Source organism: Protopterus annectens, chromosome 2.part1 (assembly GCF_019279795.1).
Source record: "Protopterus annectens isolate FY-2018-M chromosome 2.part1, PAN1.0, whole genome shotgun sequence".
NCBI classification, from domain to species: Eukaryota; Metazoa; Chordata; order Ceratodontiformes; family Protopteridae; genus Protopterus; species Protopterus annectens.
The window spans coordinates 864,367,620-864,391,117 of NC_056729.1; the positions used below are offsets into that span (position 1 = coordinate 864,367,620).

Sequence of the window (23,498 nt, forward strand, 5' to 3'; positions counted from 1 at the left end):
TTTCCTCTAATTTCTGTCATAATCTCTTTAAATATCTTTATTTGGAAAGTCTGACCATAATGGTAACAATACATAACTTCTTTCTTAGCCTCAATACTCCACTCTGTCATCTTTATGGCTCTTTTTTGGTTTGTTAGTTTTTGTGGTTTTTGTGGACTACTACTTCCTTCTTCAAGGTTGTTGGCTCACTTCTCAGATGAGGCCTGGAGAATCTCCTACAAGATGGAAAAACAAATCCAATCCTTGCTCTGGATATCGGCTCCAGTCTGTAGTACTTTGAGAAGGTGTAAACAGAAGAGCAGCTGGCTTCTGCCAAGAACCTGGGCACTAACCACTTTCAGGAGTTAGTTTTATCACTGCTAATTTCTTGTTTGCTTTCTGCAAAGGAGACAAATAGTCTATTGTACTAAAGACTTTAGTATCTCAGCTGTCTATGCAGACCTGGAGAGCACAGGATCCTTGCCCCCATTTTCAGGACTAGCGAAAAAAACTTGAGAGTTGCACTGCTTGGTTTATGGCGACTTCTACAAGGACGTTTGTAGTAAGAAAGTTACCTAGAGCATAAAGTCATTCTGTTTTTTAAAACAGCTCTTATTACATGAGGGTATGGAGTTCAGACACTCTCCTAGCAGAGATAATAGCAATCAAGAAACAGTTTTCCAAGCGAGAAACTTTGGAGCTACTGATGCAGCTGGTTGAAATGCTGGCAATGTCAGTTTTCCAACAAAATATTCATGACCCAGGCTGGGGCCACTTTTCTACAGAGATTTGTTAGATGGAGGATGCCCTTCAGGAATTGTTTGACTCCAGGTCTGGTTGCCATTGAGGAATCTACAGGTAGATAGACAAAAATATCCAAAATGCACTTCAGAGCACCTGGAACAAGAGTCTTCTGGAGGTTTACTGGCCCCCATACTCCTAATGTAATGCAGTTATTTCCTCCACAGTTATCAATCTGCACTTTTCCTTGTTAAGATGTGTTGAATGAATGAATGAAGGATTGAATAAATGAGTGAATGGATTAAAGACTGCAGGAAAAAACTAAAGAGTAAGACAGACTGATGTGGGTAGGCCATGGTGGGGGCCAGGGGTGGCAGCTAGTCTTGTACATGGGGGAGCTGCTGGCAGTGGGGTAAGGGGCATGAAGCATTTCTCCTAAGGCACCATTTCACCTAAGGCTGACCCAGCTTTCGATAACACTCCCAAGTAATATTGGGAGTCTCCAAGGCATAGATATGTGGTGTGTGTGTGTGTGTGTGTGTGTGTGTGTGTGTGTGTGTGTGTGTGTGCGCGTGCGCACGTGAGCACACTTGTGCACACATGTGCATATCTCTGTGTGAAACTGTACTTTAAATACAATGGAGCAAAAGCAGAGAGGTACCTCTCTAGAGAAACTTCACTTTCATCACCTAACTTTGACAGTGCACAAATCTGTTAGCTGTTCCAAGTACCTCAGCCTGAGAATGACAATTCTAAATTTAAGGAATAGAATATTTACTATAAATAAATACGAATACTTGGCTTTTAAATCCTCTGTGCTACATAAGGATAAGTTTGCATGAGGCAAATTTCAACTGCATTGAAATACTATTTGTATTTGCACGTTTATAACTTTAGATTCTTTTATACCATATATCTAGGAGATTTTGCTAATAAAAGTGACAGAGAAACAAAAGTAGTCAATATCTTAAAAGGCAGAAAACAGTGGTATATGCTTCAGTAACTAGATACAAAATCAATACATACATCATCCCTCCAAGAGTAGACAGAGCTTCGTTCTGTTGACAGGCCTGTAGTACAGCTTTGTATTCCTGACCAGGAGTTGTTTAGCTCAGTTGGAGTTGATTGTCCACTATTTGATGAAGAAACAATGGATTCACTGCAAAAAAAAAAATGTAAGTAAAGCAGAAATGATTACTACTTTCAGTTCACTGTATATATACAAAATTGGTAGCATTATTCACCAGTTAAGTTTTCACAGGGTGGCATGATTTCTTGTTTCCAGCATTTACATTTTTATAAGCAGTTTCACATACTTAACATCTTGAATTGTTTAAATAATTCTCAGCATTGTTCTTTGCCTTGTTCAAAAATAATGGTAAGTCAATTAAGTGACCTGAGAGACATTTTTCAGACTCAATGGAGACAAAGCTTCTACTATAAAACACAAATTCCTAGTAGAAATGAGACAAAAAGATACCTGCAACTCAGAAAAAACATGCATGTTAACTGTTTTTTTCTTTTTTTTTTTTTTTCAAAGGGGCTAATCCCCACTCCCTTGCTTATACCCCCAAACATATATAAACTAACTTCCTGGTCACAACCCCTTGAATAAGTAACATATCTTCCTAAACAAATGAATCATTGCCAGTGCAGACTTGGAAACTGCAGGGCAATGATTTCCTGTTGGAAACAGTGGTCAGTGTTATGTTTGTTGGTGCTTTTTTCTACAGACAAGTGACAATCAAGCAATTTCACCTTGAGTATGTGCAGGGGTGCCAGAGACAGTGTTTAAATTTCACATAAATTCAAGAATACAGAATACACAGAAAATATATTTGCATTGCAGACGGAGAGTAGCATACTTGAAAAAAATAAGGCATATTCTGATAGTTCATACTGAAATTTGAACGAGTATGCAATGTGCTGTGGGTATAGCTTTTCCAGTCTATAACAACTGTTAACATATAAATATGTTTTCAGCAAAATACCATATTCATTTAAGGTTCTTTGATATCACCATGTTCTTGTAAGGTATTGTAGAGTGGAGAGAGATGGTTTTAACCATATTCCAAGGGCCACAGGCTTGGGATGTGGCAGATATATTAGTAATGTCTTTCAGCTTTTCCCAATTAGGGGTCACCACAGCAGATCACCAATCCACTTATGACTGGCAGTGGATTTTTACGGTGTCAAGTTGCCAGCCCAGTGCCCAACCTTCAAAGAAGGCACACCTACTCATCCATGCACCTACCTACATGTCTTTAAAGTTTACTCAACCACAGGGAGGACATGCAGACTCCACACAGAAGGCGATCCAGCCGAGAATCAAAACCAGAGAGCCTCTTGCTGTGAGGTGACAATGCTAACCTCTGCACCACCACAGATTGTATGTGGCAGATATATTGCTATTTTATAATTCCAGAAGCTGGCCCTAACAAGACCTTATTGGTTTGGAAATCCTTACATTAGTTGTAAGGAGTCCTATGTGAAAGTGAATTAAATAAACATGATGAAATACCTGAATTCAAAGACATGTTATGATATTGGACTGATCTTTCTGCAAATTGCACCAGGAGAAAATCGGCGAGCATTTCAAAAGGTCTAATACTGCAATGAACCTACAAATATATATAGGGAGAGACAGAGTCTTTACAAAACTTTAAAAGTAAGCTGTAGAGTAATTTGTAGAACATAACACAATGCAGAGGTACAAAGCTGGCATGCTAGGGCATTGTAAACTGTAGCTACAGGTGGAATATAAGAATAGGATGGTAGAGAAACACGAAATGGATGCCAGACGGCACAGTACTAAGATCCTTACTCCTTAACATTCGCCTGGGGATAATTTCAGAGTAGTCTGGTCTGGTCATTGGCTTAACAGTTAAGTTATTTACATCACAGGCACAAGCCACAGGGTTTTTCACCTTTGAAGGCTGCATGACTAGGTTTATAAAGGATCCAGTGGTTGTTAGCCCAGTATACATCTATGAACCTGTGATTTTTTTTTTTGATAGGGTGGGACGGTATTTGGTTTCTTCAGACAATGTGGATTTGCTTGATAGGTGAAAGGGAAAAACACAGAAGGGATAATATTCCCCCTTGCTTTTAATTTTGAGCACTTCTGAGTAATTATTTTCAGCCACCAATAACATATCAGAAATTTAGCACCACATTTCTGTCATAATGGAGTTCTCACACATTGGAGAGTGATGGTATTGCAGTTGGTGACACAGTGACTGTGTGTTCTATTTTCATCACGGTCCTTAAACATTTCTGTATTTTACTTAACTCTTATTATCAAAGAGCTTTGAAGAAGTAAAAAATGTATTATATAAAGGGACAGCCTTAAACTTTTCTCTGTTTTTCTGAACTCTTATTAAACAGAGAGCTTGGAAGAAGTAAAACATGTATTATATAAAGGGATAACTGAAAAAAATCTTGCCTCAAAATAGGCATTTTATTTGCGGTATTTTTATTATGCCATACAAGTTGGGGAGATGAGAATAAATTCACATTTCCTTTTTGATAAACAAGTACTCCCAGAATCCCACACTAAAAAACTGCCTATTCAAAATACTCTGTGTTAGTGTCTAATAAGGGAACTTTCTCACCTGTTCACTTCTGTAGAGTTTTATTTTTCGTTTGACTACCTCAGCTGCAGTGGCATAGCTAGAGTTTGTGTTACCTGGGGATGTCTTTGAGTTTGTCACCCCTCCTCCTCATAAAATCATGGTCAAATGGGGACCCCATACACAACCCTCCCTCCTGCAGCCATTCCAGTGCCTCATTACTTGGCTAGTTCTCCCCATTTACTATACACACTAATGAGCATACTGCTTTATGCTTTACTTCTACAATGATTATTTGGATTTTATTTAAAATTTTTATTTTAAATTTTATAGCACAAACACTGATAGACATCTGCTAAACAAAGCAATACAGTCTCACAATGAAAACAGACTTAACATTAAAATTTCTGTACTCTTGAAACTCATATTCATTGAAACAGCATTGAAACCCACATTCAAAGAAAATGCATCTGGCCATTGGTGATTAAAGTTTACCGTTGGGCTGTTTTCAAATCATAGGCCCCTTACACACATATTTAGTACAATGCAAATATACATGTATTCTTTGATTCACTTTCCTGACTGTATTAAAATATATTCTTTGTATAAATCAGCAAACTTGTTAGAGCGCACTTTAAATTTATTTAGAACACTTTCCCACTAAGCAATTAAACAAAATGTATGAATCAATAATGACAAAACTGTCCAATTCAGAGCATTTCCATCACAAACGTCTACTCAAACTTCTGTCATTACAATCCACCAATATCAGTAAATATGTACAATCTCTGCAAAAGTAAAAGTCATCTAAATAGCTCCACATTAAAGAGATCGATAATTAAAGAGGTTGCTGCTAGCAAACAACTTTATATTTCATTGTGTCATCTACAAATAAAGTGCCTGTTGCCCTTGAAGAATAAATTGCCTATGTTACATTAAAAATGATAAGCTAGTAATATTGCAATAGGGAATGGATGAACTGATAATAGGTTCATAGTTACTAGATATTTCCTCCAAAGTAGTACATTCTCAGAACTGCAGCATCCACCCCCTTTAAAGTACAACAGTACAGTATCAGCAACCAGCTACATACTGTGGTAGTAGAACCCACAGCCTTCTGCATCAGAAGGAAGTATACTACCTGTCGTGTTGCTAACAATGCAAACAGACTTAGCATAAGCAGCACTAAACTTCTCTTCCCCTGAAGCTCTTAGATACTTGTAAAATCCCCTTGAAACTCAGCTATAACTCTCAACTTTGCAGCACAAGAAAAAGCCAAAATTTATTGGGCGTGGGGAACAAAGGCCCAAAACCAGAGACACATTTTAAATATCACTTGTATAATCTTAAAAAATTGCTAAAATAAAATGTTTTGTGTTACTATACATTTTATGAAAGATAGGAAGACTGAAACTTAAGTGCCTATCATTATTTAGTGAATTCAGTTCTTACTGATTTGCCAGAAAACTACAGATTTTAACAAATCAAAAGTATGACCCAAACATTCCAGAAATTCTGTGAAAATCTGGACAGTTCAGAGCTATGGACTCAACTCCTTGAATCACAAGTGGCGGTATAGGTAGAGAATTCAGGCTCTTGCTTCTTGTAACTAAGGTGCAGGGTTTGAGCCTGAGTAACACTAACCAATGGGTATACATAACTAGAGGAAGCAATATCCTTGACCTGGTTGTTAAAGACATGGGCAACCGTTGCTCTACACCAATAGTCAATTCCTTCCTGGTTAGATCTGACCACAAACTAATCACCATGGTACTCCACATCTCACCCACACTAGAGTTTAGTTATGGCAGGGAACCACCAGATTGGCTTCCTTTTTTTGAGGATAGCATCATGGTTCTGTTGGGGATGGCACGATCCATGCACTTGTGTATGTGCTTATGCAGTGTATTTGTATAGGATTCAGCAGTCATACCTCTATTTTCCATCTGTATGGGTATCGTGAAGCTTGCCACTTCTGTCTTAAGCATGAAGTTGGCTTTGGGGAAGTTTTTTACGGTACTTTCCTTAATGGGGGTGGGGGCAGGATAATGATGTCTAGGGTGATTAGCTTGTGGTCGGATCTAACCAGCAAGGAGTTGACCACTGCCATGGAACATTGTTTGCCCATATTGGTAATGACAAGGTCCAGGATATTGCTGCTCCTGGTGGGGGTATGGACAAGCTGATCCAGGGCATTTGAATTTATGAATTCCAGAAAGGGTTGAGCAAATGAGTTAGTACATAAGTAGCTTTCCCAGTTGAAGGTGGGGGTAGTTGACATCACCCATTATTAGGGTATTGGGTTGTACCTTAATATTACCCAGTGTATCAGTAAATGTGGAGTGGGCATCCTAGGGCATGGTAACAAGCTACAACCTGGACTGCTGTCTTGCCCAGTGTTAGTTGCACTTGGATAATTTTAGATGCATTATGTTGACCAGCTAGCCTAGAGGTGTGGATATCCTTAATGAATATGGACACACCTCCTCCTTTAGTGTTTCGGTCCAGGTTAGGTGGCCGAAAGGTGTGGTATGAGTTATAGTCTGGTAATTCAGGGGTGCTCTCTCGAGCCTTGAACCAGGTATGAATCTTGAGTGAGTGATTGAAGCTCAAGGTGCTGAGCAAATAAACATAGCTCAGAGCAAGCCATTTTTACTGAACATTATTCATTTATTTCTTTGTTTGTTAACCTATTTACATTTGTTGACTGTGACAGTCCAACTGGGTGTACCTCTTTCTGTGGACACCACAGGAGAAAAACTCCATTGACACAATATAATACTAGGTACAATGCAGATTATCGTAAGTGAAATAAACATTCATGTCTTCTTTGCTAGTACAATATTAGAAAATGATGCATAGTAGCACATTGAATTGGTTCACATTACACAAAAGCATTTGAAAAATAGCATACATTAACACCAGTACAATCAAAATATAATGTGAAATTGATCATATATAAAAGAAAATGTAATGGAACATCTTTAAACATAGATGCACATGAGAAAACATATAAATAGGTGTAGTAAAGTGAAAGTTGAACTAGTTATTCAGGTTGCATTAGAATAATGTTCCCTTTAGGGGGTAGAGAAGTAACTATACAGTTAAACATATAAGAACGTTAGTTCTGGATAGTAGTGTCAGGAACCAAAAAATAACAAATAAAACTAAATAAAAATGACCAAGGCAGTTGTAATCTCCACGAAACAGTTTATGTTAGCGCTTTAGTTGAAAAAAGTAATACAACTTCTTCAGACAAGTACAGATAATTCATTCTTTATATAATGATTAAAAGATGACATCACATACTAATTATTCAGTTAAACATTAAAAAGACATTATTACATTTTTATATAAAAATGGTAAAATTAAACTTATGTAATATAATATAAATTACTTAAGAAACTACCTCCCAAGTCAAATATCATCTATCATATAATGCATTATTGATTCAAAATAAAAACTATCTCAAGTGCTTTTAATTTCAAAATACATTTTGAAGAACACTGCTCATTAAGTCCGGGGTAAACACAAACATTAAGTCTGAGTTGCCAATATAACTTTCTTTCTTCCAAATACAACCACCATGGGCCACCCCTTTTGTCTTTCTTCACCTGCTCAATGACCATATATACAAATATGTGTCCCTCATTTTCCATGGCATGTCTAGTTAGAGCATTAGTAAAGTTACTTTTGCTCATACTGTACTGGTGCTCATAAATTCTTTCTTTGAAATTCCTTTCGGTCTTACCAATATAGAAACCAGTACAAAATTGCCACAGAGCAATGTAAACAACCCCCGAGCTCTTACAGTTAAATCTACCCTTTAAATAGTAAACTCTATTTGCGATGCAAAATCTATTGGAAACCTTTATAAGGTGACAAAATCTACAACATCCACATTTATACATACCGGACCTACTAGTATGTACTTCACTCCTGTTTCCTAATAAGTTTTTAATGTTGCAGCCATGTCTAAATAACATGCCTGGTTTGGTAACAATCTTTTGTCTAAATGAAGAATCCTCCATAAGTGGTACCCAATTTTTAGCCAGAATATTTCTTAAAACTCCAGAAACTAATGAATAGGGGGTACTAAATTTTAATACATGATTAGTGTCACTAACAGCAAGTGTAGTATGTGCCTCATTGGAAACATCTGCAATGTTGGTATCAGTATATACTTGTTCTCCCTTAAGAAGGGGTTTAAACAAACCAGCATCTCTTTTAGTTACTGCTTCATCAATAATAGTTGTTAATAGTTCAATGGGATAGGACCTAGCCAAAAACATATTTTTCAAATGTTCACACTCAAGTAAAAAATCATTTTCAAGAGTGACCATTCTGGCCGCTCTCACCAACTGATCCTTAACCACTGCCTTCTTCTGATGCAATGGGTGGTTACTCTCGTAGTGCAAAAAACTGTTGGAATACGTGGCCTTTCTAAACATTTTGGCCACATATCTCAAATTAATGGTGTCCTTAAAGAGGGATGCATCCAAATATGAAATATGCTCAGTCCCAAATTCAAAGGTGAAATCTAAGAAATCAGTTAACTCCAAGATTTTCTCCACAAACTTCAGGGCCTGATGACTGTCACCTTTGAAAATAATAAAAATGTCATCCAAAAATCTGGTATATCAGACAACATGATCCTTATAAATATCACATTTAAATTAATGTTCCTCTTCCCAAAAGGCCTTTACGCAATTGGAAAAACTCTCCCCACAAGGGGATCCCATTGATACCCCCAATTTCTGAAGGTAGTAACTATCTTTGAAAAAGATGAAATTATTTGAAAGAATGATATCTAGTAAATACTCAGTCAAGTCAATCTCATCTCCAGGGGCACCCTTTTTAAGTAGGAATTCCCTTACCCATTCAATGCCTAAAGCTTGTGGAATTACAGTGTACAATCCCTAACATCAATTGTTAGAAAATTATATCCAGCATCAAAAGTCAAGGAATTTAAACAATTTAAAAACTCCCATGAATCACTGTATATCTGGGGTATAACTTTCAGATATTTCTTCAGTAAGCTGTCAACATACTTGGCACAGTCATACGTCATGCATTTTCTCCCATTCACAACAGGACAAAAAGTTGGATTTGATTCATTTTTGTGAATTTTTGGGAGTCCAAACATAGTCGGGGTTACAGGGGCTAATATATTCATGTAATTAAAGACATCAATGTCAACTCTAGAATCAAAAAATAAATAATTAATGCATGATCTAGTACATTGACAAGCTCCATTATATTCATTCAAAGAAACCTCAACATAAACATCAGAATTAAGTATGTTCAAAATCTTGTTGTTATAATCACTTTCATTCATGAAGACTAACCCCCCCCCCCCCCCATCAGGCTTTAAAACCTTAACACCAGCATGTCTAAGCTCATTCAAAACATCTAATTCAGTAGCTGAAATATTAAAATCACACAAATATTTCCTATTTTTACTCAATGCATTCCTAATGTCTATTTCACATAATCTTTCGAATACAGCAACATTGTTCTGTAAAATAGGGTTAAACACACTGGATACATGTAAATCATGAGGCATAGAACAATTATTTCCAAATAAAGACATTAGATTTCATTTTCGAGTGAAAATTTTAAGGTCCAGTAAAGTATCTGCTAAGTCAGCTCTTTTAGATGGCACAAATGACAGACCTTTAGCCAAAAGTTCAACAAGTATAGGAGAAATTTCATACATTGAAGTCACCTGTAGAGTTTCTCAAAATTTGTAATCTAGCCAACATATTACTTGCATCAAACAAGGGACTGAATAAATCCTCTCCCTGAGTCACTACCTCTTCCACCTGTTCTTCCTCTGTCATTTGTTGTTGGAATAATGAGCTTTCGACTGCTGTGCATTCTGTCGCCCTCCATGCTGAAAACCCTGATCCTTGGATTCATTAGTGTTAATGTTTGTGTTAGCTGCACGCTCCTGTAGCCATTCACCATGTCTTACATCAGTACTGGTGTTCTCATGAATATTCATGTTCTCCTCTGTCTCGGGAGATACCAATGACCCATCAAGGGTATTCAGTGTGTTATTATTAGTTAAAGAAGCATGGGAACTGGTTGGAAGGGGATAAACTTTCCTATGCAAATAATCTAACCTATCCCTTTCCAATTTTCTAATTTTAGTGTCTTTAAGTTTGCTTAAAGCACTTTCAGTGCTGCTGAACATACGTTGGTAGTCAAATCTGTATCTTGCAAAATCAGCATCGCCAATTAAGGTAGATTCTAAACCTATTAACTCATTTTTATAGAATCTATGTCCATTTTGTAATTTTTGATTAATAAATGTAAAATGTTACAGCCCTGGGAGTCAAACAGCTGTAATAGTTCATGATGAAAAGGAGAATCTCGCACCACCCCCATCTGAACCTCCATTGGCGTAATCCTTTTGGGATTTGGCACCTCATTATACATTCTTCAAGATATAGAATCTCAAGCTGTAATTTCTTGCATTTAAACAGCTTGAGGTCAAATAATTTTAAATTCTCCCCAATGTTATGTTCACCAGAATGTCTATTATCAATGGAGCCAGATGCTCCGGTCACATTATGAAGACTCATAGATTCACTCAAACAATTAACAAGAGAAGGGACAGAATTATTACCCGAAGTAAGTGTCCTGTGTTCATTAGTCCCTGCTAGTGCATTCAATGATTGATTACTAGACAAAGCCACTTGTCCAGGAGATAGACTCATAGAACCTGAAGCAGTTCAGAGGTAGAAGTACTTGCAAAGGCATGACATCCCCCTGTAGTTGAACCACAAGTACTATTAGGTACAGAATAGCAACGATCCATTTTAGCCGCCAAATCATCCACTCTTGGAGCCAACTGTTGGATCAGTAGTGTAAGGCTCCCCACAGCATTCACTTCAGTTTTGCCATTGGTTTCAAGAGAAAATATATTAGGTGAACTAGGAGACAAACCACTAGCCATACCAAACAGACTGTAGGACCAAAAAAACAACAAATAAAACTAAGTAAAAGTGACCAATGCAGTGGTAATCTCCAAGAAACAGTTTATGTTAGCACTTTCATTGAAAAAAGTAATTCAACTTCTTCAGACAACAAGTACAGATAACTCATTCCTTATATAATGACTAAAAGATGACAGCACATACTAATTATTCAATTAAACATTAAAACGACATTACTACATTTTTATATAAAAAATGGTAAAATTAAACTTACATAATATAATATAAATTACTTAAGAAACTATCTCCCAACTCATATATATATATATATATATATATATATATATATATAATGCATTATTGATTCAAAATAAAAGCTATCTATCTCTCAAGTGCTTTTAATTTCAACATACATTTTAAAGAACACTACTCATTAAGTCCGGGATAAACACAAGCATTAAGTCTGAGTTGCCAATATAACTCTCTTTCTTCCAAATACAACTGCCATGGGCCACCCCTTTTGTCTTTCTTCACTTGCTCGATGACCATATATACAAATGGAGTCTCATTTGGCTATTGGTATGCCTGGTGGTCTTGGAGAGGGACAGTGCTTTTAGGTGCAGTGGTGGGGTGTGCAGGATTCCAGAGTGTTTGTTGGACACCTGGTGAAAAACTATGAACCCCTGCTGCTTCAGGGTAATTACCAGGGTTCAGAATGTAAGAATGTGAGGCCTGGGATCAGTTGGCTAGGGATCTTACCAGAGCTGCTGGTATCCCCCACACTGCTGAGCAGTGTCGTCACTACTACTATGACCTGAAGTGAAGGAAGAGGAGAACCTTGGACACCTGGGTCCAACAGGCTAGGGCTGGGCATACCCCACAGATATGTAAGTATGTTTGTCAGTACTTTAGAAATATACAAGCTGAATCTGTGTAAAACTGGTATGTATAATGGTTTGCTTCTCTTTCAAAAGCTGCAGATGAGAGGGCTCGCAATGTCCAGTCCCATGCAGGGTGCCTGTCCAGGATGAGTCGTGAGTGTGCTAAGTAGGGAAACATCAAAGTATTAACCTCATGCATAACATAATCTCAAAATAAATTATTTACAGAGTTTGCAGTTGTAACAGTCAAATATGACATACCTGGGAAATGCAATATGTTTAGTAATGTGTCACTGCCTACCTGAAATGGTAAAGCAAGTTAAATCAAGTAAACAAGAATTACTGTGTAGTATAGCTTCCAAACATCAGTTGATGCTGTGGCCTACCCAGATTAGCAGTCACTGTTCTGCTCTTCTCATTGTGTGAAATATGCTGTAGGCTGCACTCAAGTAATGATGAGGGTATATGGTTTATTTCTTAGAGGGTATATGGGTTATTTCTTTGTACATGCCAGACTTGAGGCAACAGTAATCAATCGATTTTAAATTGTGATGCTGCTGTCATATGTACTGTTTTCAAACAAATGTGTTCACTATTCTTCTAGTCACTGCATGTGTGTTCTAATCTGAGTCCAGTCAACTATAAAAAGGAAATGAATAAAGAGTGCAGAAAAAAACTGTCTGATAAATGTAGTCCAATACCCACAGTAAGGTTCAAACCTGAGTTATGGCCATTTTGTGTCAAACAATGCTGTATATTCCTCCCACTTCAGGAACAAGGTATGTGGGCAAGTCAGCTGAAGTTTTGGACAGCTATCCATGTGTATAAAGGCCACATTTTAAGGTACGTTATTAATAAAGTTTAAAGCAGGGTTATGCTTTGCTAACTAATCTGTTCAAATAACTGTGCAGTATGTCTGTATTCACTGCATGTGTGTACTAATCTGACACCAGTCAACTTTAAAATGGAAATGAATAAAGACTGCAGAAAAAAATGTTTGATTTATGTAATGCAATATCCACAGTAAGGTTCAAGCCTGAGCTATGGCCATTTTAATTCAAATAATGCTGTATATTCCTCCCACTCTAGGAACAAGGAATATGGGTAAGGTAGCTGATGTTCTGGCCAGGGATACATCTGTATAAATGCCAGATTTTAAGGTATATTCTCAATAAAGTGTAAAGCAGGATTGTGCTTTGATAAGTAATCTGTTCAAATAAGTGTGCAGTATGGCTGTATTCACTGTATGTGTGTTCTTACAGGTCTGACGGTAAGCTAATCACCCTTAACATCCACATCCCACCCCCACCCCCCAGTAAGGAAACCTCCATAATAAACTTCTCCAAAGCCAACTTCATGCTACTCAAGTCAGAAGTGACAAACTTCATGACACCCATGCAGACGGGAACTGAAAGTTCAACTGCTGAATCCTACATTAAGGCACTGTACGAGCACATCCACTCATGCATGAATCATTCCATCCCAAATAGAACCAAGATGCTGTCATCCAAAAAAAGGAAGCCAATCTGGTGGTTCCCTGCAATAAACAAACTTTACAACAAAAGGAAGAAACTGTTGCAGAAAAGAGGAAAATCCCAGGATGAAAAAAACTCCCTTATCAGCCTCAGTAAGAAATTGAGATCCCTCATAAAATCCTCTAAAGCTAATTGCGAAAATAAAATTGCCAAAGATTCCAAAGTCAACCACAAGGCATTCTATAACTACGTCAAGAATCTAAATGGCAATGCTCAGATCTGCTCTGAGCTACAACAGAATGGCATTAAATATACTGATCCCAAGGATATTGCCAATATCCTGGCAGATCGATTCAGTGCCAACTTCACCCCCCTCTCACCCCCTAAATGGCCCATCTCAATACCAGAAAATTGCCAAATTCCGGTAATAATGGCCACACAGGTAAAAACCACACTCTCCAAAGCTAAGAATACAGCATCCATGGGACCAGATGACATCCCGGGCTGTGTACTACATGAACTACAGTATGAACTGGCACCTCACCTAAGTGTCATGTTTAATCATAGCCTCACCACAGGTTTCGTGCCCACTGAGTGGCGCAGAGCTACAGTTATCCCACTTCACAAGGGGGATCCACCTTGGATCCCGGAAACTACCTTCCCATCAGTCTGACGAGCTTTATCTGCAAGGCCATGGAACGTATTATCATGGAACTTATAAACAAAGACATTGGCAACCTTCAAACACTGGACCCCACCCAGTTTGGGTTCGTGAAGGGCCGATCTTGTCTCCTGAACCTGACTGACTTCAAATCAGTCTCCAGAGCCATGGACAAGGGTAAGGTGGTCCACACAGCCTATCTAGACCTTGCCAAGGCCTTTGACACCATCCCCCACTCTGGAATCATAGATAAACTTACTAAGCTGGGCATTAATCCCTACGTCACCCAATGGGTTGCTAACTGGCTTACTGATAGAACCCATACTGTAAAAGTGGCCTATTCCAAATCCAGCTCCAGACAAGTGACAAGTGGAGTACCTCAGGGTTCAGTCCTGGGACCGCTCTTGTTTGGCATCTACTTCTCTGAAGTACGGGCCAACACTAAGGGACTCTGGCTAACAAAGTTCGCAGATGACTGCAAACTGTGAGCCATTATTGAATCCCCAAATAATGTGGATACTCTACAAAAGGGCCTTATAGAAACAGATGCTTTGTGCCAGAGCCATGGGCTCAAGCTCAATGCCAAGAAATGTACAGTTATCCCCTTTGGGAAAAAACATGTACCTGTGAATTACCATATAGGTGGCAGTACACTAAACACCGAAAGTGTGATAAGAGACTTAGGGTCACAGGTGGACAGTGGTCTCACCTTCGATAACCACATCACCACAACAGTCAGGAAATCCTTCTATTTGGCGCACCTCATCACTAAGGGATTTTCATCCAGAAAAAAGGAGGTCATTGTCCCACTGTACTCATCCCTCATTAGACTCATTATAGAATACAACGCCCCGTTTGGTATGTACCTCTCAAGACATCTGCAACAACTGGAAAGGCCACAGAAATACCTCACTAAAAGAATCACAGGCCTATAGCAGATGCCCTATGCTGACTGCCTTAAAAAACTCCAGCTATACTCTGTCACATATCATCTACTCAGAGGCGATCTCTGCTTAACATACAAGGCCATGTCAAACCCAGAGCTGTTGGACATGCTACACTTAAAGAAATCCCAATCCCTCAGGGCCACACACTCCAGGGATCTAAACCTTGTCATCACAATAAACAAAACATGCTGGAGGGATAGGTTCCTGACCCAGAGACTCCCCAGACTCTGGAATAGATTGCCCATACATGTCAAGCAAAGTGCCTCTTTGGCCCTCTTCAAAAGGAACCTTGACGATTGGATGGGAGAAAGGAAATTCACCCTGGGGATCACGTCAGTCGCCCTGCTAGACAAGGGTCCAGGGAATTAAATAGTGTGGAAAGAAATAGCCAGGGAATTGTTATGGCTAGGCTTATATAGGCCCTAGGGCTGATAGTCTAGTACCAACCTATGAACCTATGAACTAATCTGACACCTGTCAACTGTAAAAAGGAAATGAATAAAGACTGCAGAAAAAAATTATCTGATACATGTAGTGCAATACCCATAGTACGTTTCAATCCTATGTTATGGCCATTTTTAGTTAAATACTGATGTATATCCCTCCCACTCCAGGAACAAGTTACATGGGTAAGGTAGCTCACTTTCTAGTCAGATATCCATGTGTATAAGTGTCAGATTTTAACGAACAATATCAATAAACTGTAAAGCAGGATTGTGCCTTGGTAATCCTTTCCAGTAAGTCTGAAGTAGTCCTGTATGCACTACATGTCTTTTCTAATCTGACAGCGGTCAGCAGTTAAATTAAGTGCATATTTTCCCTGAAGTCATAACTTGTGGGTTCTAATCCCATGCCAGCCAACTAAGAAATCACAATCTGTCTAGTCTACTTAAGTTACATGAACATACCTCTCAACTGTCATGATTTTTTGGAATGTAATGACTAATGCCCCATATGTCTGGTCCTTGATTAGCAGATAAATGACATTACTTGGAATGCAATTTATTGGCAAATACATTTACAGAACACCTTGGTAGTAATGCATAAGCACAGTATGTAAAACAGTTCCCTGTAGTTGTGTACCTGCATTTGTTAGTGCTTGGCCTATACTGCCCCATGCTAACAGGTTGAGAGGTATGTACATGCAATATCATGTATACAAGAATTGGAGTCACTGTACTCACAACTGACACTGCAAACCTTGTATTAGTAGTCTGTGTAATAATATCACTTGCAAGGTTTGGTATGTTTTTCTCTCTCTTCCTACCTCTTATCTTCTTTAATTTATTAATGTTATTCATTATTACGATTTGATATTAATATGTTATTTTAAACTAACTGTTATTTTGGCCTTATGGGTTATTTCATACTGGTTTGCTGTTAACATACTTAATGTTATATATGTATTGTTGTGTTCCTTATAATATACCTTAATATGTATTTTGATTAATCAGTATTATCTTCCATTATGTTAATACTAACATTTGTTTGGTTATTACTTATCTTACCTTATGGTTATATTTAATTTACTACAGAGCAACAAGGTAGGCTGGCTCCAGGCCATTCACCTACTTTGGCTCCCTTGGCCATGGCACTAGGGCCCAGCAAGTCTGGGCCATAGTCTGGTGGTGCCCCCTCTGTTGCCCCTGCACTATCTGCAGTGTCATGTAGTTCTGCTCCACAGGCTGGGGCTGGGCCTCCCTCTGGGAGTGAAGGTGGAGGGAGTGATTTTGTCACCTGTCAAGAACTGCCAGGTATGGTGCGCAGAGTGCTCTGCCGAACTGTTGGTACATGCCTTCATTGGATGGAGAGCAAAGTGAAGGAGTACTACTGACAGTCCCATGTGTGAGGACTTGAGTCGCACTGTTACAGTGTGAATGCTCATGGGACTGGGATTCCACAACACTCTCCCCATCCAAGGTGTTCACCCCCCTTTTGTGTCACACACCCACACTGTCTGCTGTCTTGTCTGTCTTGTCTGTCTGCAAAAGCTTCCTTACCTTCCCAACTTACCTCCCACATACTTACCTATGTCCCTTCCCCAACATTCCACTCTCATCTTAAAAAAAAAAAGAGCACCTGTCCAAAAAAAAAGAAAATACCGTCCCATATATAGATCTCCATTTTGCACATGTGTCCACTGGACACACTTAATTTGGTCCATTTGGCTTGACAATGCAGTTATGTTGTTGTCACCCCTCTCTGGGTGACAGTCCAAAGTCAACTAAAAAATCTGTGAAAATGCAGATTGTTGCTGTTGAAGAAATGGATAGCTATGGGTCTTTCCTACACCCATCCTTCACATCCCTACCTGCCTGTCATTATGTTTTTCCCCCTGCTGGTACCTCTTTTCACCACTGCCCTATCTCCTCATTTTTCTTTTATTTAAACATTTTTGCTAGACATGGCTCGGTGCACCACATTGCTTAACAATGCCAAATAGCTCTATATTGATATATGCTTTTAGACCAATATTAATCACATTCAAGAACTACACCTACAGCCTATTTTGAACCCATGACCATCATACCTACAGAATAGTGGATCATCCCAGCAAACCACACAGCTGCTAGTGAACACACATGTTTTAAGCAAAACATCACTGAGCATGTTTAAATGGTGCTGCACATTGTGCCACACCATGCAAATCAGCGAAGAGATTACTAGAAAAATAGTACTGTAATTGGCACTCTAGTACACAAAAACATCACTATAAAGGCACACGCATAAGCTTAGATGTAAGTGAGGTATCTGATAGCAGGTAACCCTGCAGTTATGTCTACAAAATGTCAGAACATACTTGATAAAACATTAATGGAAAATATGATTTTAACTTTGTCAGTGGTATACAAATACAGCATTCTAAAGCCAACACATAATAAGAGATGCAAGTGTGGTATTTAGCAGCAGATAACTGTGGAATGATTACGACATGTAAAAAATTCACCTACTGTAACAGTGATGCTATCTATAGCTCAGTTTGTAAAATGCATTGAAAACATTACTTTTTGGTACACACTGTCCTGGGTTCAAGTACAGCTGTGTCTACCAATGAAAATACATGCATGTGGCCATCAGTATTATAAAGTGTGATATGTATGTCTGTCTCATCACCTATTTATCCACCCAAAGTAGCACAGTTGGAATGTCTGCATCTGTATAACAGAGGACAAAGGCCTACAGGTAGGGCCACTCTCACCTACTCTTAGTATAGCACTATAAAGTGCAGAGAATGTCAGGTAATGCAGTAGCCCAAATTTCCAAAGGACGTTGAAGTGTGTACTGAAATTGTGGCCCAGTAATATCACACTGCAGCCCACAATGTTTTGCTGGTGATATTACAGACAACCACAGCCGCACAAGTAACATACATATATGAGGCTGAGCTAGATGCAAGGGGTGCCAGCACACACTCAACAGGGGACTACCATGACATAACACGTGACTTGGCAGTTGTCCAACTGCATGACATCATGGTTAAAGTACACCTACCTTTTTTCCAGGACACACCAAGCATTTTGCCTTGCATTGTCTTACTGATACCGTTGGCTGACAGACTTACCTGACACATATATCTTACTTCCCAGTGGGGTGGGTACTCTTAATCTGGCTCTGCCTATACAGCAAGGCTGCCACAGATCTCACACTTATTCTTAAAGCTTATTGTCCTGCAGTTTTCACCCTTTCTGCCTAAGCCTATTGCCTGCAGCATCACCTGCAGCTTCAGCCTGTAGCATACACATTTGTATTTAAATAGTATCTGCTAGAGACATTCTCTCTGCCATGACTTAATATCTGTTCCTCACTATTTTCCAACTCATCATATGAGAAAGGGGTTGTAATCTACATTGAGGCCTTATATCTTGTTCAGTGTTTGCATGAGATTGGCTGATTATACTGCAAATCAGCTGTGTTGGCTGCAATTAGCATTTCAGAAACACAGATTGGTTCAGAGGCAATCTCTTGTTAATAGAGAAGCATGTTAAAAAGGCAAACAGCTAGCTATGGGAAACACTGTGCATGAGAGTTACTTTGCAGCGTGAACTCATTGGCACAATATTTATATATCCGTACTGTTCAACAGAGGAGTACTGTACTCCATCAGGTATGTAACCATTTTGTTTCCGACATGATGCATATGTTTCAATACACTTAAGGGAATGGGGATTACAACAGTAAGCCTTTCTTTGAACTCTACTGATTACATGTCATTGATCTGCCCATGTGTTAGACCTACAGAGGAACTAGAGTAAAATACAGGTAGAATGCTTTTTGTTAATTAGGTATATCACTCTCCTGGAAACGTCCCATTGATAGTGGTGGTCATACTAAACTGCTATTTGTGTGGCACTGCTGGATTTAAATTTTATAAGGAGGGTTTACACCTATGGGCCACAACTTAATGAACTGCTGTGTTGGTTGTGTGATCACACAACAGTATCTGTCATGGCACAAGCAGGAATAGATGTCTACTGCTACTATCCTACTCACATCAACATCCTTACTATGTTTACATGGTGTTGAATATGAGATGTGCAACCAAGCAATGACTACTGGTAGCCATCTGTTATTGCTATATCTCTACATACTATACTCCCATGTGTGTGATCCTGACATGTGTTCCCATTTTACTGTCTTTCAGGAAATATGTATCCCTGACACTGGGGCCCTATTACAGAGGCAGAGAAAGATACTATCCTGGATACCTTGCTTCAACACCACCAACTCCTGCTGTCCAGGGGGAGGACAAACAGGGAAGAGCGGGCAGCATTATAAGCTGACCTGGTCCACAATGTCAATGCTATCGGTCACCAGAGCAGGACATATGAGCAGGTGCAACACTGTGCCACTGATATGATCAACACCACAAGCAGAAGAGCAGCACACGTGCCTAGGGATCGTGGTGTCACCGGTGGAGGGCCTGCAGTGTAACAACCACTGTCAGCCACTGAGGAACTCCTGATGAACCTAGGAACACAGGACAGCTCCCAGGCATCCATCACATGGTATGTCATGGATGTGAGTTCCACTGTTTCAACACAAAAGGATCCAGGTATGCTTTTTGGATCAGTATCGTAATACTGTACCTTTTAGTGTGTCAAGGTGTACATAGTTTTATGTAGGTGTCAGGTATTTTTTGTGGGGGAGGGGGTTAGTTGAAGTTTGAATCTCATGCTCAGATTGTGACCAACATACCAATTAACATAGTATGTACTGTAAATGTGAGTATTGGACATTTTTGCCTGTTATACTGCAACATGTACCTGTCCCTTCAATTTTCACAGGACTATCAGGAATCAGACATGGCCATATTCCAGCTCCTGTTAAGCATAACACTGTAGTGTTACAGATGTAGATTTAGTGCACTGTATTCACTAGTGTCATCCCAGGCCTGCCAGCTGGATTGATGTACTGTCTGTATGCTTGCCAACCTCATGGATTTTTTCCAGTGGAACACAGTTTAGAGTCATACCTATGCCTTGTAGTTGTGACCACACTAATAGATTTGCAGTATTTGCAGGACATTACAGATTGCCATATGTGTCAACTGTGCAGTGTTTTGACAAATGTCAACAGTTTACATCATTGTTGCTCATGAGATTCCTGATTAAGGGGCTTGTTCTTTACAAGTAACTACAGACATTTCTGAGAAAATAATGTCATCAGGTCCTGGTATATGAGGTTGGGGATAAACAAGTCTGTGATATTCTTCTCTTCCCAGAATGTTTGAGTTAAATGGAGAAGTATTTAATTTTGTTCACAAGTTACATTCAATAGATTTTTATGCAAATCAAACAGAAAGTTTAGAAGCAGATGTGAACAATGCAAGTTTTGTAGATGTTGCAAGTAATGAAGATAGTTATTTTCTTGTAATTCTGGCTTAGAATGCAATGCTTATAGTTATTTTGATACTAATGGTGTTTTTTATAAAAGCAAATTTATGCTTCCTTTCAAGTGTGATAAAACTGAAATGTTTCATTATGCGATAGTGCAAGAATACAATACGTTTTTTAGAAGTGAAATTCACTTTAAAGAATTTAAGGAAAAGAAAGAAACTCACATTTAATCCTGCAAATAATGGGGGAAAACTAGTAATAATGCATTACACACAATATATAAATATATGTTTACAGCATCTAGAACATGACAAAATTTATGATAAAGTAGGCTTCTTAACTTATCAGGAGATGGTAAAGAACTATGAAGCATTAATAAACAAAGGGGTTAGATCAAATTATTTTAGTTATGAAGATGCTAAAAATAAGTTTGTAAATAAAAACGGTGAGTTGGTAAAGTTTTTTGTGTGCCTAAAATACATAAAAGCAAGGTTAACCTTCCAAGTCATCCCATTGTTCCTGCCTGCAACTATGTAAGCCATAATTTGGGATGTTTTTTGCATTGTGATTAAAAAAGGTGATAGAATTACCTTCATATATCAAAGACAGTTTTGATTTTCTGGATAAAGTAAAGAAAATAGTATGGCAGAAGCACATGTTTTTATAGTGATAGATGTAGTCAGCCTATACACTAGTATAAAACATAGTGATAGCATAAAAGCTATAGAGTTTTTTCCTAGGGCAAAGCCCCAGTACACAGTATATTATAGAACTGGCATAGTTCTGTTTGGAAAATAATATATTTGAATTTCATGTCTGTCTGTATCGTCATATGTGTGTGAGACAGCTATGGGGGCAGCTTTTGCCCCCACATATGCTAATTTATTTATGGGTCTTTATGAAAATCTATATGTGTACAGGAATGACTTTTTTAGAAAACATGTTGTTCATTTTTGCAGATACATTGATGATTTGATTTTTGTTTGCAAGGGGGTCTATGGCTAGGTGGAAATGCTTGTTCAAGAACTGCAAGTGAACAGGTTTGAGATCAAATTTGATGGGTTACAAAAAGGAAAGAACAGTAAATTATCTGGATATTACAATAGAAGGGTAAGAAGATGGTAAACTTTAAACTAAAATATTTAAAACAATGGGACAACCAAGCTTTATGTTGCATGGAACAAGTTGTCACCCCCATACTATCTCTTCCATTCCTTATGGGGAAATGGTCAGGGTTAAACGTTTGTGCAGTGACAGAAAGGAATGTGAGAAAGAAGTTCAAAATACAGCTAAGATGTTTATGGTAAGGGGTTATGAGCCAGAGAAAGTATGGTTGAGGTATAATAAAGTAATGAACAAAAAAGTGAATAAAGCACAGAACATAATAATGCAGAAAAAGAATGTAGAGGAAAAAGAAAGTGATTTTGTGTCTACGTATACTAATTTTTCTATTATTTTAGAGACAACAGTCAGGTATTACTGGTTCTATACACAGAAAGAAAAATCCTGCCTAAAAAATGTTAAACTTTGTTTTTCATATAAAAGAGGCAGGAGTCTCAAGGACATGTTGGTACATGGAAAATTTGAGAGACCAAAAATATAGAAAATAATATAGTGAGATTTGGAACATTTCCATGTGACACTTGCACAGTATGCTAACATATAGTTGATAGTTTTGAAAGCATTAATGGAAAAAAATTGATAGAAGAGGCAGCTTCACTTGCAGTAGAGAAAAAAAAAAAAAAAAATATATATATATATATATATATATATATATATATATATATATATATATATATAGTATAAAATGTCCTTGTGGATTATTTTATATTGGAGAGAGCAAGCGAAGTTTTGCTACAAGATTAAAAGAGCACAAAAGGGACATCAAGAAGCAAAGATTTCAGAGTCCTGTAGCTATGCACTTTAAGGAACACCATAATGGAGACCCACAGGGGTTACAGGCAACTGTTTTGGAACAAGTGAATACTAGGTTTAGTACTGGTGAAAAACATTAAGGAACATTTAAGGAGGAAGGAAGCAATATTTATTTTAAAATATGATATAATGTTTCCAAGAGGTTTGAATAGGGAATTTTATTGGGAGCATTTAATGTAAGAAGGTTAAAAAGAATATTAAAAGTTAACCTTTTTAGTTGGCCTTTTTAGTGAATTCTTAATTGGGTGATTATTTAATTGATTAAATGCATATATTTAAGTGTATGCTTACCAGTAGTAAGATGTACTCTGAAAAGGCTTTTCTGAAAGCTGAGATGCCATAGAAGTGTTATTTACTCTTAATGGTAAAAGAGTTTGAAGTTTTGCTGTTAATTTTTACTGCAGAAGTTATTTTCTTTTATATTAATAAATCAGTCTGTGTACTAAACTGAGTAAATTCATCTAGCCTGGAACTTGTGGTATGAGGTCTGGTTTGTTCTACAGTGTGGTGCTTCATTTATGGCCAC

At 38.1% G+C, this 23,498-nt stretch overlaps 1 protein-coding gene across 1 annotated transcript in view; it reads right to left on the minus strand.

Moving 5' to 3' along the window:
* FAM149A (family with sequence similarity 149 member A) overlaps window positions 1–23,498 on the minus strand; it is a 641,502-nt gene that overhangs the window by 381,407 nt on the left and 236,597 nt on the right. Inside the window, exon 3 of the mRNA XM_044062512.1 lies at window positions 1,747–1,879. Within this exon, the coding sequence (XP_043918447.1) occupies window positions 1,747–1,879 (133 nt within the window). The remainder of the gene's footprint in view (window positions 1–1,746; window positions 1,880–23,498) is intronic.